Source organism: Wyeomyia smithii, chromosome 3 (genome assembly GCF_029784165.1).
Source record: "Wyeomyia smithii strain HCP4-BCI-WySm-NY-G18 chromosome 3, ASM2978416v1, whole genome shotgun sequence".
Lineage (NCBI taxonomy): Eukaryota > Metazoa > Arthropoda > Insecta > Diptera > Culicidae > Wyeomyia > Wyeomyia smithii.
In genome coordinates, this window is record NC_073696.1 from 134,275,473 (window position 1) to 134,291,639 (window position 16,167).

Here is a 16,167-nt window from a genome sequence, read left to right on the forward strand (position 1 = left end):
CTCGTTTGCCGCTGATTTTTCGAGACCGGAAGTCGCCATTTTGGATTTCATAATGGCATTTTAAGACAATTTCTGGATTTTGAACGTCATACTGGTTAAAGAAACACTCATATTGGGTGGTATTTGGTCATTTTCAGCAGTTTTTCAGAAACTGGAAGTCGCCATCTTAGAATTCAAAATGGTATCTGTGGTCGATTTTAGCTCTAGTGTATCATTCTAGATCCGGATATTATTCTATTGGGTGGAAAACGGCCATATTTGGCTGTTTTCCGCAAACCGGAAGTTGCCATCTTACAATCCAAAATGCTGCCTGAAGTTGATTATAGAACATATTTGTTACCTCCCTTCCAGAAGAGGGAGGGGCATCGAACCATTTTGGACATATCTGTTACCTCTAAAACATTCACATACCAAATTTGGTTGTATTTTCTTGATTGGTTCTTGAGCTGTGCGAAATTTGTGTTTCTTGTGTATGGGACCCCTCTTTTATAGAAGAAGGAGCGGTGTCAAACCATTATGCATATATTTGTTACTTCTAAAAACATTCACCTGCCTAATTTTGTTCCATTTAGTTGGTTAGCTATCGAGATGTGCAGGAATTTGTGTTTCATTTGTATGGAACCCCTCCCTTCCAAACGAAGGAGGGGTGTCAAAACATTATGAACATATATTTTACTCCTAAAAACATTCACCTGCCAAATTTGGTTCCATTTAGTTGATTAGTTCTCGAGATGTGCAGAAATTTGTGTTTCATTTGTATAGAACCCCTCCCTTCCAGAAAAAAGGAGGGGCGTCCAACTACTATGGACATATTTGTTACCCCTTAAAACATCCTCATGCCAAATTCGGTTTCATTTGCTTGGTTTGTTCTTGAGTTGTGCAGAAATGTATGTTTCAATCGTATGGAACCCCGGTTGGTAAACGGCTGGGCAATGCGTACCAGCAGTACACCCGTACTAGTTGGCATAAAATAGACCCCAGTGTGGTCCATAGCATAAGCCCAGCAACTCCTATCCCTACCTCCACGTGGTACCGACTGGAACACGAGCAACCAAGGGAAGATCGGTGAACCGGTGGGAACTTGGTCGTATGCTGACAGGGAAGGGGGAGATAGAATATTTACACTACACATTACACTTTTTGACGTAGGACTACGTTTAACCGCACTATATCGAGATACATTCCGCGAAAACTTAAACCACAGACTAACAGACGTAACACTGGAACCTAGCTCCATCGCCACAAAAAAAAACGTTCATTTCAAATCTTCAATCGAATAACAGTCATTGCGCGAAAACGTCATCTGGGGCGCTTTCATGCAATCTCATACATATTTTGTAGTTCCCCATTTGACACATGCAGTAACGCTGGCGCTGATGTCGAAATACATGACGCAGCGCTAACACGACAGCAGATGGTGCTAGTGTTACTAACGTAGAGTACTGGAATCATCCAAACGATGATTTTATTGAAAATTTGTTCGCAGTGTTATGTCTGTTAGTCTGTGGTAACACATTACGGGATTCTATTCACTTTTTACTTTTACCTAAACTAGATCTTGCGACATTTGGCTGGAGGAAAGGCCGCATTTTATTGGTTTAAACATCGATTAGGAGGCGACTTATGCATTATTTTTTTTTTAATTTCTACGTAGTTTTGTGGATTAAAGCATTACCTTCTTCTCAGATGCGTTTCTTTGGACACCAACAAACATTTTCGATATAAAAATTCACATATCATCTCTTTAGATATCATTATAGAGGAAAAACAAGCATGAATGGTCATGCTCAATTCTTATTACTTCGATTTCTTTTCTTCGAAAGTTACATAAAAAGAGGTTTTACTGTAAACGATTCTCGGATATCCGGACATCATCCGAATTTGGTATATTCGGCACTGAGAAGACCCCACACAACATTTTCCAAAATGGCGACTTCTGGTTTCGGGAAAATAACCTGAAGTGGTATTTGGCCAACCATTTCAATACTTCCGAAAGTGGAACTCCGTACGTCATATTGATGTTCGAAATGGCGACTTTCAGTTTCTCTCAAACAGCCCTAAATCACAAAATGCAATCCAATATGAGTATTTCCGTTCTGTGCGTTCTTGGAATATTAAAGTACTTAAAGTGATGATGGACGTATAAGATGTAAAATATTTTTGAAGTGAGTTGTGCTAATATTGCAATGAATTATAAAAAAAGATTCCTAATTTTGAAACCTTTGATCCCGAGCTTTGCCGGGAACGTTCAACTAGTTTACCATGAGCGCGACTACGGATGGGCTAAGCGGGGCTACAGCCCCCCTAGCAAGTTTTAAGCCCCCCTAGAATTTCCCAGAGAATAATTGTAGTCAATATAAATACATCCCATACTTCCTATCAGAGCATCAAAATCAACACAAATTGAGAAGTCATCATTCATTGGCTGAGAACTAGTACTGTGCCCAGGATTGATTCTCAAACCTAGCTCTCTTACTTACCTTACTAATAAGACGAGTACCGTGGTGGCTTGTGCTGTATCAAGGAGTTGTTGCCAAAACCGAGCTGTTTGGGCTGTGTTTCGCCAGTTCCTCAGACGTCTCATCACCCGCAAGTCTCTTTCGATCTGGTCGAGCCATCGTGCACGCTGCGCCCCCTAGTTCACAGGGTTGCTGAAGAGAAGTGATTTCACAGGATCATCGTCCAGCATCTTTACGACGCGACCGGCCCACCGCAACCTATTGACTTTCGCCAGCTGTGCAACGGGGTTCTCTCCAAGCAGCGCGTGAAGCTCATGGTTCATGCACTGTCGCCATTATCCGTCGTCTGTCTGTACTCCACAATAGATAGTCCGCAGCACCTTCTGTTCGAAAACTCCAAGAGCGTTAAGGCCAGAAGCGTTGATGTATCGATTCCGTAGAGAACTACCGGTCGTATCAGCTACATCGTCAACTTTTTACTTCGTCGCACTAGACTCGATCGAAGTGGTCATGCCAATACCCCCACCACAATTGGTGCGTACGTTTGTATATCTGAGAAAAAAATTAATCCACCTAGCGGTCAGACTCAGCCTTTCTCATTCAAACTTATTATTTGTAAAAATAGATTCACATGAATGCTTAAATCCAAAAAGGTATATTCACTCTTTGGGTTCTAAAATATTGATGTTGTAATTAAAGTGTAAAATATGAAATTTGACGTTATGTTAGTGCTTCAGAAATAGCGAAATATAAGAAATGACTCTTAATTTCGAACAATTTAATCACGAGCGATACCGGGAACGTTCAAATAGTACGATACCACATTTAAATCATGTTGAGGCCATATATATTGATCAAAGCAGCTATAGTGTTGAATAGTCTTTGAATTTCTTTTCTTTACAAAACTTTTGAACAGTATATCAAATTTTTATGAAGTTTGTTATTTGTAAGTTTGAGAGATGACTCGTTTGTATGACACTAGTTATGTTCAAATAAGTCGTGTAATACTTGAGATAATAGACTTTCGTTGTTTTACAAATTAAAACATAACGGTTGCTTAAGTTTGATTACAATCAAATGAAAAGGGAACTATGGGGGAGCCAAACTTTGAAACCACGTGTTCAATCATAATTCATCAGTATATCCCTCACTAGCCCGTTCATCTGATATCAATATTGTTCAGATCGGTTGTGTAGTTTCTAAGATAATGAAGATTCGTGATTTTCACATTTCAATACATTACAGACGAAGTTACAGTCCGATTACAGCAAAATTCAATAGGGTGTTATGAGGCAGCTAGACCTTTCATTTGACACTAGTTTCGTAGAAATCGGTTCAACCAGCTCTGAGAGAAGTGAGTGAGTTTATGTAGTCTTCGGAATATGTTCCATTTCATAGCTGGATTTCACATTTTTAAACATAACAGTAAAAGTAATAATCCGTTCGCAAAAAAAATCATTAGGGTCTTATGGGGCAACAAGACTTTCCATATGACACTGATGAGATTAAACAGTCTCCAGAAACGGTGTTGTGTTGCGTACGACAGCTCATTCTTGCGCATGTATTTTGTTCGTTCGGACATGACAGCCTAGTTTGCTCATTTTGAGGATGTCCTGTTCCTGTTGACAGCCATGTTGCAATGACTTGCATTTTTTCGTTTCTCCTTTTTCACAGGCCGGTGGCATATTGAATACAAAGCAAACCGTTTCCATTGTTGATATTATTCCCCACGTAAGAAATAACGTGCTTCGCACCATCTCTCTTTCATTCTTTCATCGGTCTTACTGTCGTGATCATAATCACCTGACATCCCGCTCGGATTCGTGTTGAAGGATGTCGGAAGATTATAGGCTGTCATTTACGACAGCTTGGAAATACCAACACACATATGAAGATGAAAAATAACAGTTCGTATGGAGTTGCATGTGTACTGTCGTCAGTTGCTGTCGAACTGTTCACCGAACGTGTGGGGAGCAGTGAGAGCTGTGCAATACAATGAGAGCCGGATCAGTTGAAAATTTGCTGTCATTGTCATTTTCATAACACTGGGTATACGACATTCGGCCCTTTTGAGCACTTTTATACCTTTAGTTTTTGCAGTGATTGCTATACCTTTCTAGGAGAAAGGCAAAAAGTGAAATGATAGAAATGACTTTTAATTTCAACTTCTATCCCGAGCAAGGCCGCAAACATTGGAATAGTACAATATTAAATTGAAATGATGTTGAGGCCACATATTTTGATCGTAGCTATAGTTTTAAACAGTCTGCGGGTTTCGTTTCTTTCTATAACTTTCAAACCACATGTTTAAACATTATGAAATTCATTGTTTAAGGGTTTGAAAGCCCATTTATTTGAATTCAACTATGTTCATAGCTTCTGAGATATAAGAGCGATTTTCACATTCTGACGCAGCGCCAAAACTAAAAGTTTGATTACAATAAAATTTAATAGCAATCTAAGCGGCAAATAGACCCGTAATTTGACACCACGATAGAAAGAATCGGTCAGAGCATCTCCGAGAAAAGTGAATGCGAAAGAAAGGTGCACGTACACACGTACACACCCACACACAAACACAAACACCTATACATGCATATATGCAGAAAATGCTCGATTCGTCGAACTGAGTTGAGTAGTATATGACATTCGGCCATTTCAATCATTTTTCTACCTTTTAATTAGCCAGTGATCGTTAGGAGAAAGTCAATATATTTACTTTCATTATGTGATTTCACATTTTTATGAACAACGGACAAAGTTACAATCCGATTGCAGTGAAATTCAATAGCAACCTATGGGGCAACTAGACCTTTCATTTGACACTAATTTTGTGAAAATCGGTTCAGCCATCACTGAAAAAAATGAGTGAGTTTAAACAACCTCAGGATAACTTTTCTTTACATAACTTTTAAACCATATGTTCAATCATAACGAAATTCAAAAGTTAAGGGTTCTGGGAACAGCCCAATCATTTGAAACCAATTTTATTGAAATCGGTTGTGCGGTTTCTGAGTTATTGATGTTTAGTGATTTTTACATTTTGATACATAACCTCCAAACTAAAAATCCGATTACAATGAAATTCAATAGCAACCTATGGCGCAACTAGACCTTTCATTTGCATTTAATTTTATGAAAATCGGTCCAGCCATCTCTGAGAAAAGTGAGTGAGAAAAAAAAGTTGCACATACACACACACACACATACACACATACATACATACATACAGAAAATGCTCAGTTCGTCGAAAGAAGTCGAGTGGTATATGACATTCGGCCATTGGGACCACTTTTATACCTTCGGTTTTTCCAGTGATTGCTATACCTTTCTAGGAGAAAGGCAAAAAGCCGTCGATGAGAACATGGTCAATTTGGTTTGTTCGTTGTTCAGGTGATCTCCAGGTGGTTTCGTGGATGTCTTTTTGGGGAAAGCAGGTTCTTCGGTCTGCCAGTCTGCGGGAAGCTGCGAAGTTGACGCATCCCTGGGCGTTGTCGTTCGTGACGGTGTGCAGGCTGTGCGGCTAATCACCGGCTTATATATGTTTTCCCTACCGACCTGAGCGTTCATGTCCTCAATGACGATCTTGATGTCTCTACGCGAGCAGCTATCGTAGAGTTTCCCCAGCTGTGCGTAGAACGTTTCTTTCTCTATATCGGGACGTCCTTCGAGAGGGCAGTAGGCATTGAGGATGGTGTAGTTGTAGAACCGGCCTTTTATTCTCAACAAACACAACGTGTCGCTGAACGCCTGCCACTTGATCGCACGACTCTGCATCCTGCCCAGCACTATAAAACCGGTACCCAGCTCATTGTTTGTGCCGTCGCTCTGGTAAAATTGTGCCCTGCGGCCACAAATTCGCCGTACCTTCTCTCCTTTTCGGTAAAGCTCCTGGAGCGCAACGATGCCGAACTGGTGAAGTTCTATCTGATCCAGCAGGATCCGGTCAGCATCCGAGGCGTTAAGCGATCTACTGTTACATGTACCGTGCTTCTAATCGTCGGCCTTATTTCGTCACTAGATCATTGCGGGTAATTCCGGTTCGTTTTCAATTCTTGATTGTTCGTAGTATGTTTATTTTAGCATGCTGCTTTACTAGGGCTGCGATACCTAGTCTCGCGACGGGGCCGCTGTCTTGGGTGCAGAGGCGAGACACCACATTTCATAGTTCACCGTCCACTTCGGATCAGTCGCAGTTCGAGCCGCCCCCATCCTCGAAAACAGACGCTTAGACAAGCTGCTCTCCAAGGAGAACAACTACCGCTTCCCTGTTAGCATACGACCAAGTTCCCACCGGTTCCCCAATCTTCTCATGGTTGCTCATATTCCAGTCGGTTCCACGTGGAGTTAAGAATATGGCATTATGCCTTGGACCACACTGGGATCTTTTTTTTGCCGACTAGCACGGGTGTACTGCTACTACGCACTGCCCAGCCGTTTACCAAACCTAGTTCGCCTCAATATCGAATCAGTGTCAGCTGAAAGAGATGGTCAAGATATTCAATACATCTTCGGAGATTTATTCCCGATTGAAGTGATTTTGTCTTCTGTTACGACACTACTTTATGCGTTTTTAAATAGGCGCATTGTAACTCTTTTTCCTATTTTTTTTTTAAATGAAGTGTATGAAAACTAGCCCCCCTAGAAATTTTCCTTAGTTGCGCCCATGTAGTTTACTAATATTTATCATAAATACTTAAGCTACTAACAAATCCCCCCCTTTAAAAAAAATATTTTTTTGAAAGAATCTTCACTCGGTCCATGGCTGCAGTTCGCCAGGACTTCAGTCTACGTAAGCTCCGTAGATCGTCTTCCACCTGATCGATCCTCCTTGTCCACTCTGCACCTATCCGTCTCACAATTTTTCACAAAAAAAGTTTGATTGTTTCAAACCGAAATTGGAATTTTTTTGAAACCAAATATCTAAGAAATGCACAAAACTTCAACATCTGGTTTTGCTCCAAAAAATATTTTTTTGAAAAAAATTGACTCTATGGAAAAGTTTTACAGCTTGAAAATTTTCTGATTCTCAGGAGAGGCTTTCTTCAAAACCATTTTTAGAGACAACATCAGATCTCGAAGTTTCGCTAATTTTCAAGACATTTGGTGTCAAAGAAAGGTTCGGAAATCGGAACATTCATGTTTTTTTTATTGGTCAGAAAGACTACTTCACTCGGTCCATGGCTGCAGTTCGCCAGGACTTCAGTCTGCGTAGGCTCCAAAGATCGTCTTCCACCTGATCGATCCACCTTGTCCACTCTGCACCTCTCCGTCTCGTTGTTGACGGAATGGTTTCAAGAGCCTTCCTTACCAGGCTATTGTCCAACAAGCTAACGACATGCCAAGCACACCGCAATCTGTAAATCTTAGCGATGTGGACGATAGATGGCTCTCCTACCAGCTCATGCAGTTTGTGGTTCGTTCGTCGTTCCGTTCCGTTCTCCACTTGCAGTCCACCGAAAATGGTACCTTCCGCTCGAAGACTGCAAAGGCGCGTTGGCTCTCAGGGCATCCTTAACAGTGTGCTTCTATACCCCGTTTGGTAGCGCTCTATCATCACTTCATACCATACCGGTCGCTGCTAAACGCGCTAGAGAAATAGTAGCCGAGCATCCGGGGAGCATCGCGCTCTCAAATTTAGCAACCCGATAACAGCGCTTCTAAAGGTTTATGCTGGATGAAACGTCAAACTGAGACGATAGCAACGACCGGTGTGAAAACGGGTGAGTGAGCAAAATAGCCGCGCTGTACACAGCCACCATAACAACTCAAATGATACCGCACTGTTAAGGATGCCCTCACTCATTTTGTTTAGGTTCAGACATACGACCTTATCACGAAGTACTTCAGAATTAACGAACTGACAGGTGTCACGGAGCCTGCTGATGTTGATGTTGACATGCGTTAGTGGTCAGTGGTTCCGAGCATTCTGTCAAAATTAGATTCATGAATTTAGTTCAGAAACGCCTCATAGGATGGTCTGTTCGGTATCATAAATTTAAGCAATGAACAAAAGCTCAGTCCTTTACAAGAAAAAAAGGTTTAATTACAATCATACATAATTCTGATGAAACAAAAAAATTATGGTTGCTATGACGGCTATTCTTCAGGCTTTATTTTGCCAACATATATTAGGGGTCTTCACATCGAGCTCGTATACGAATACCGAGCCGTAAACTGCGTATCTTCCATTACTCGTCAATGGAGGTGAGTATTTTTACGGCTGGGTATTTGTTTACGAGCTCGACATGAATCCCCCTATTGTTACTCTTCCGCTTGCTCGTATAATTTTTTAACAATGATCATTCATTGTAGATCACCTTTAAGGTCTCAACTATTATGGCAGAAGTTACAATATTCAGTAATTTACACAATAAATATGCAGTTGAAACAGCTATTTTATTTCTTTCTCTGAATAGCTAAATGTTACAACAAATGTGCTTTTTGCGAGATCGTATAACTTTGCTCATCGAAATAAACGCGAGGTTGTGCCTGTTATCGATTACACAAGGTACTAGTTTGTCTCTTGGTAAGTAGGCCTCAGATACATAAAAAATTAGTGATCCACCGATCGTTACGTTACAAACGTAAGTTTTTGAGAGGATGCAGGTTTTAGAGTCAATAGCTCAATAAAGTTAATAAAGCTAACACAATAATGATGATCACGTTCCCGTTGATTTTATATGCAATTACACTGAAATAACCACTTAAGCCCTGTTTAAAGTTTAAAACGAAGTGAAAATTTCATACAAAATGTTCGTTTTTTCGCGTGCGTGAATTGTCGAAATTTGATTTTGCTTAGAGCTATAAACAAATTCGATCCAGCGAAATCGAAGGTTGTGGATCGCATCTTTTTCACTTGGGCTTACATTTTTCACGCATGCTCACACTCATCAAAACGGCAAGCCGTATAATTTTGCATTGTCGTGATCCGTTTTGATGTTGACAGTTGGCTTAACGGTGAGTGTCTCTGCGTCTCTCTGGTGTATAGGCTCCCTATTGCAGGCTGGTGAAATACCTGTTTGTTCCACAACCGGGTTTTCACGACAGATTTCGCTCGCGAAAATTTACGTTTTTTCACTTGTCAAATTTTTCATTTCGCTTGGAACTGCAAACTATTATAACTATTATAACTATACTAAATTTTAGTAGGAACCAATGACATCCACAATCAGTACACAAAGGTAAGCTAATCTAGCTATTATATTATGTTACATTAACCGACTTTTTACCTAAGAAACTTACATTGAGAATTCGATTCCTTGGTAACTACCAGCAAAAACGAACTGTGTTTTAAAGTGTAGATCGATCTGTTCTCTATTCGTTTTTGTAATGATTTTAACGTTGAAATTTATTGTAAATATTTTAAACGTAGTGTAATTGCCAGTTGGAAGTGAGTTAATCACTGATGCCTGTATCTTGACTATGATCATTACATATCAAAACTTTCTGATTAGCTTCCGCCTGTTTCCTACTTTCGAATTCACGAACATCGTCAATAGACATCCAAAGCCATTCATCAATCCACGCAAATGCTTGTCTATGACCGAGCAGCAAAACATCTCTGATACACTAGAATTTGAATACAACTGTTTATAGCATAAAATGAATCTCTATCTTGAACTTACTTGTTGAATGAAATCCTCCACTTTTGTCTGCAGACCCCAGACTTCAAAAGAAACTTGTACTAACTTGTAAGAGCACATTACGGGTTTCTCGATTTCACACCAACCTTCTGTTAAAGGGCCGCGTCCGGTCCGTACTGATTTGAAGTATTTAGGATCCTCTTCTTTCTTGTAATGCTTTGGATTTAGCTCGTCGAATGCGATGTCTACGAAATCAACCTTCCGTTCACCTAATTTTTCCGAAGGAAAATCTAAACACTTAATAAAAACAAATTATTGAAAATAAATTAAATAAAGCAAGGGAAAAGACTAGCTTTTTAGGTCTAAGTCATTTTTTATAACGTCAATTGGCATAACCGTGGTAGGAAATAAAAGATATACGGGTTTGTTGGTTGGTTTGAAATTTAGATAGGGTATCGAACGTCTTCGTCAGTGGTTGTCTTCGGCAGTTTTTCTGCAGCAATCTTATGCAAAAGGTGGCCGAAGAAAACCACTGACGAAGACGTTCGATACCCTATTTTATTGTAAATTATCAATTAATTGTAATTTGAAAGTATCAATTGTCCAAAGATATACATACACTCAAAATATTTTTCACGTTACCGGAAAGGTTATGTGAATATTTCTCACAGTCATTTTCATGTAGATTGTACGTGATTGTCATTTGAGTTTATCATGAACTGGTGAGATGATTTAACCTTGTGAATCTTATTCAGTAGACATATGCATTTTATGTGAGTTTCACGTAGAATTTAACTACCTGTAAAGTGAAAAGCATTTGATTGTCTGATAGGTTCCACGTTTTATACAACGTTTAATTTTCAATTGTGGTTTCCCAAATTCTTGAGAAACTAGTAACCGTAACCGATTTTCTGACGGTAAACCCCAAGCAACACCATTCACGAACAATTGCCCTGGTGAGTAATATTGTACCCATTTTACCGACAGCGAAAATTAAATTCTGTTGTGTTAAGGACGCAAATGGTTCGCGTCATTCTTGCGCCGAAATCCAGGTTTTTCATTGCGCACACCGGAGGCTATAACATCAGCAAGCGCGCGAGTGTCCGAGGAGGATCTTCGTGGTTGGTTTGGTTCTACAAGATGCTTTCTTACGAAAAATGATTTGCTTCATATATTGAGCTTTCCTAACAGAGTATGGAATAGGGATGAGACATCCTTTTACCTACATCCCAAGTCCAAGGAGGTCATAGCCCGAACCGGTTCTCGCAACGTTTACGAGGTTGAACAAGCATCAGGGAAGCAAAACGTAACGGTGATGTTCACTTTTAGTGCTGCTGGAGCGGTAGTTCCTCCTCATGTGATCTTGCCAGGTCAAAGAATCCGGAAAGAAGTGGTAAAAGGATTCCCTAGCGACTGGGGTGTAGGACAGAGCGAGCGAGGGTGGATGGATGTAAACAATTTCGGCAGTACATTGAGAAGATCTTCCATCCCTAGCTTGTGAGACAGGGTGTAGAATCTCCCGTCATTATGTTTGCGGACGGTCATGCTTCCCATAAGTCTATTGAAGTAGCGGACCTATGTCAGTCGCTAGGGATAGTACTCATTTCGTTGTACCCAAACACAACGCATATAACCCAACTGGCGGACGTCGCGGTAAACCTCTGAAGGACGAATGGAAAAAAATGGTGGAGAATTGGCGATCTGAGCACTGTGGAGAAATGTTTACACTAGCTCATTTTGGACCAGTGTTGGCTGAAACAGTGAAGAGAGGTATTAAAATCGATAGCATCATACACGGCTTTGAAAGATGTGGATTGATTCCGTTCAATCCAGACAACGTTGACTACAGTAAATGTTTGGCAAAAAAAACGTAAACATTCTCAAGATTGTATGCATTCAGATTTCTCTCATATTGAAGCTGGTAATTCAGAAACAGTTGTCGATGCGTTAGTTGGCGAAACTTGCGAACCGGTAGCTTTGTCACCCGCACGGCACCCAGCTTTTGTACACGAAACTGTACGTTCTGGAGCTCTATGTAGCTCTCCAGTTGTCTCTGTACGAACAGAAAAGAAGTATGTTTCGTTTCATATTGAGAAAATCATACAAGCTATTGATATGATTGGTACCCGAACTTTGAAGAAAATTCGTGGAGTTGTTAGATTCCTCTCACGAGAAGAGCGCACAATTCGTTTCTTCTATCGGGAGTTCGTCCAGCCTTATGTGACCATTAACAACGATGAGATGCAGATCCTGGAGAGTCCACCATACTGGCAATGTGCGAGAAACTTACACCAACTGATGATAGCATTTTTAGTTCATCGATCTCTGAACCACGTGAGCGTTACGAGAATGAAGCAGTAGCAGTTGAGAAAAAGAGCCAATGTCATGAAAATGCAACTTTTATTGAGCTTACTGATTGTACTCTTCCTGAGACAAAAAACTCAAACAATTTTCTCTGTTGTCCACTCAATAAAGAATCTTCAGTTGTAAACGATCTGCCGATTGGGAATGCTTCCGGTATTGATTACATATATTTTTGAATGCTAATGCATATTATAAATAAATTTACTTTGCTTGCAGATAATGGAGATCTGTTAATTGAAGTTCCAGCTGAAACAGATAACGATCATTCGATGGTCAATGTAATCAACAACTCTATCTAGTTTGATCCTGAAACAAGTATGTCAGTAGCAGACGGGCAAAGTATACCATGTCAGTTAGTTAATTATTCGCTTAAAGTTTATTTTTCATTACCTATTGTCATTTCCATTTCAGGCGACAACATTCTAAATTTTACAGATTTGAGAACAACAACTTCATCAAGAATTGCACAAAAAACTCAACCAATCTGCGAACTCACTGCAGTCCTCGAAACTTTGTTTTTGAATCCTGCCGATAGCATTCTAATAAAAGCAGGCAGCAAACCAACGCTTGGGCATGCTCGCCAGTTGTCAAATATTTTGAAACTGCCACCAACTCCGCGTCGCGTCGAAAAGCACCGTTATTATTCAAAACGATTTTTCCCTGTTCTTACAGCAAAGGAAAGACTTGACGAAATACGTGAAAAAGAGAAGGAGAAGAAGGATATAGAAGATCGAAGGAAACAAAACTAAACAAAAAACTAAGCCAAGAGTTTTGATTTGATTACTTCTTGTTATTAGATTTTGTCTAACTCGTGATATGTGTAACAGGGGGTTACTCTGTACACACTTAAATTTTCCCGGCGAAACCCTTACAGGGCGGCCAGATACCTCTAACGGACTTTTGCTAGAACACTAAGAAAAAAACAAACAAAATAAACAAAACAAAACTTATCGGTTTATTCCGTCCTTCCTCTAGCTGTTGGTGGTGGGAGCACTCCTGGGGTGGTTTGTGTCCAAGCTGCTCCAGCAGCTAACTTCGGCGGGGCTGATGTGTTGGATGCTGCTCCTACAGCAGACTTCGGTGAAGTGGTTTTGCGCTCCTTGTCGATAAGCCGGGGTAGCGAACACTGCTTACCAATCCGGCGAGCAACACACACCAGCAGCACACGATCCACGGGCCAACGGAACAACCTTCGTTGGACTTACACAATACAAAGCGGCACAACCTTCGCTTTTTTGCGAGACAAAACTGTAAAAATTTAACAGTTAAAAAACGCGCACAGAAACGTAAACAAAACGACGCGTGTCTCACCGTGGTCGAGGCTAAACTGATCATCCCGCGATGGCTGCCTATGTTGCCGACCACAACAAACCCGCCGTGACGTCTAAGTCAGCACTCAGCACACCACTTTTCCGCAGCTAGAGGGAAATTCCGGCCTATCTAACCCTAAACATTAATTCACAAATATAAAATAAAAATTATCGGCCCTACTAAACGCGACAATATCGTTCACAAACGAAAAAACGAGCGAATTTAAACGAATTTACGTGAACGATATTCAGCGCAAGTGGCGAGAACTGTCATAACAAGTACACGCTGCTGCGGGAGTGTCCAAATGTGGGTAATTTTCACTTATACACTCTCTCGCAGCGGCACCCAAAATTAGGGTTATTTTTACGCGTACACGTTCTTGCAGCGTTACACATAATTAAGTAAATTTTCCACTCGATGCTGAAATTGTAACCACACAGATTACATATGTACCAATAAATGTTAATCCTTGAGTGTCAGCCTTGTTGTAACTGTGATTTTCTTTGGTTTTATTTTTGTGACCAACATGATTGGCTGCTCAATATAAACAAAAATTTTTGGGGGCATTCGAAAGAATTTAGGCTTCTAATAAGATAAGAAGTCAGACCAAAGTTCATGTTTCACTGTTTTACTTTGGTATCCAGCTTTTTACGCACCATAATGGCGGTCGCTACAATGCGTGTTCGTAATATGCGAACCTCTCTGCTTACGTCAGATTTGCGATTTCTGTAAAATTGGCAACACAAATGTTGCCAGATATATTTTTCTTTTGATAAATTGTATGAAGACTTCAAACTGACGTAAGCAGAGTTGTCAAAAGGGTGAGTAATTTATTACGAACTTTGCATTATAGCGTTCGCCATTATGGCGCGTAAAAAGCTGGATAGGATTTGTTTTGTATAAATAAGCAAACCACGTTAGCCACCCCTTTAAGCATAATCATTTTTTGCAGATCATTATCTAATAAAATTGTATGTGATGAAAATATAAATTCAATTTGATTTTTATTTTTTCGACATGGCTATAACTGGTACAGTCCTATGGCGAACAAAAGAACATTATGGCCATAACTGGGACTCGATGAAGGAGTTTTTTCTGCGGCACTTTATTATTAACCTATATTAAAATTTTCATTTTCTTATTGTATGATGAATTATAAATGTTAAAACCTTACAATGAACACCCTGAGCAAATTTTGTTTTGCAAATTTCATTATCAAAAACACATAAATGAACAAGAAAGTAATAATAATGACTCTGAACTAGCATTGGGCGATACGGTGTAGAGTATCGATACTCATAGAATCAAAAAAATCACAGGAGGGTTGTGTGCAAAGCCTCGACCGCAAGGTTGAAGTAGAATACTTTTACAAGAAAAATAACACGGCTGCTTGCGTTTTTACTAGTAAATAAACGTTGACTAATCAGATTAATCGAGTTTTGCGCTAAGTTGCTTGTCATGGTTGGGGCTTGACAATTTTTAAATTTTGAGATAATGAAATTTTTTCGGATGTCTTGCTTATGACTGAAGGAAAAGATAATTCAGCACGTTCTGAGACACGGAGATAAAGTAAAATTCATAACTTTTACAAATTTAAAAATGTAAATGAACTCAAGAGAAAACATTAACTCTTCAATCATCAGGTTTTTATTTCATCCTGAGTGAAAAGCTTATTTAACATTCAAAACTAGACGGCTCATGTGTTGTCAAACTGAGTCAACTTTTCATTGAATGCATTTGCTAGTGCCCTCTATCGCACAGAGACTGCATTTCACTAAAGTGCCTCACTGCATCAGCTGCTATCGATGCTGATACCTGCTGCAACTGATACGCTTTCCGTAGCCGTGCCACAGTTTTAACCGCGATACGCTGCCATTGGTATCAGCTGTTCCTGCATCAGCTGGCCCAGCTGCTATCGATGCTAAATCCGCTGCAACCAGTGCGCTATCCATTGCTATGCCACAGCTTTGGCCGCTATCCGCTATCGCTGGTATCCACTGCACTGCTACTGCTGCTGTTAAGGGAAGACGACTGCTGTTGTCGCTGTCTAGAACTATTATGAGCAGCTTCGGCTGAAACAGGCTTTTATATAGGCCAAATAGCATGTTTTAAATTGCAAGGTATATGATTCTGTTGACCTTGCTTGGGAAGCAATCATATAACGACCAATCAGAGGTCGAATTTTCCGTTTTGACAAGGCTTGACTATTTTCAATAGTGCAATAGTTTGAATAATAAAATTACAATTATCTTCATTTGGGAAGAATCTTAGAAGATTTTCCAATCTATTGCTGCAAGAACGAAGGAAATCCATCGAAAACTAACCGATTTATTAGCATTTGAAATTGGACATATTTTTCACTTTTTTCGGTTTTAGATTGTCATTTCACATCCCTATGTAGCCGAACTTCCTGAGAGAAGTATTCTACTTCAATATCGAGATGCTCA

At 40.1% G+C, this 16,167-nt stretch overlaps 1 protein-coding gene across 1 annotated transcript in view; it reads right to left on the reverse strand.

Moving 5' to 3' along the window:
• Positions 1 to 8,480: 8,480 nt before the first annotated feature.
• The window catches only part of LOC129731409 (cytoplasmic phosphatidylinositol transfer protein 1), a 162,740-nt gene continuing 155,053 nt past the window's right edge, over positions 8,481 to 16,167 (reverse strand). The window contains exons 6-7 of the mRNA XM_055691392.1: positions 10,088 to 10,342; positions 8,481 to 10,031 (exon numbers count right to left, since the gene is read on the reverse strand). Coding sequence (XP_055547367.1) covers positions 9,858 to 10,031; positions 10,088 to 10,342 — 429 coding nt within the window. The 3' untranslated portion in view covers positions 8,481 to 9,857. The remainder of the gene's footprint in view (positions 10,032 to 10,087; positions 10,343 to 16,167) is intronic.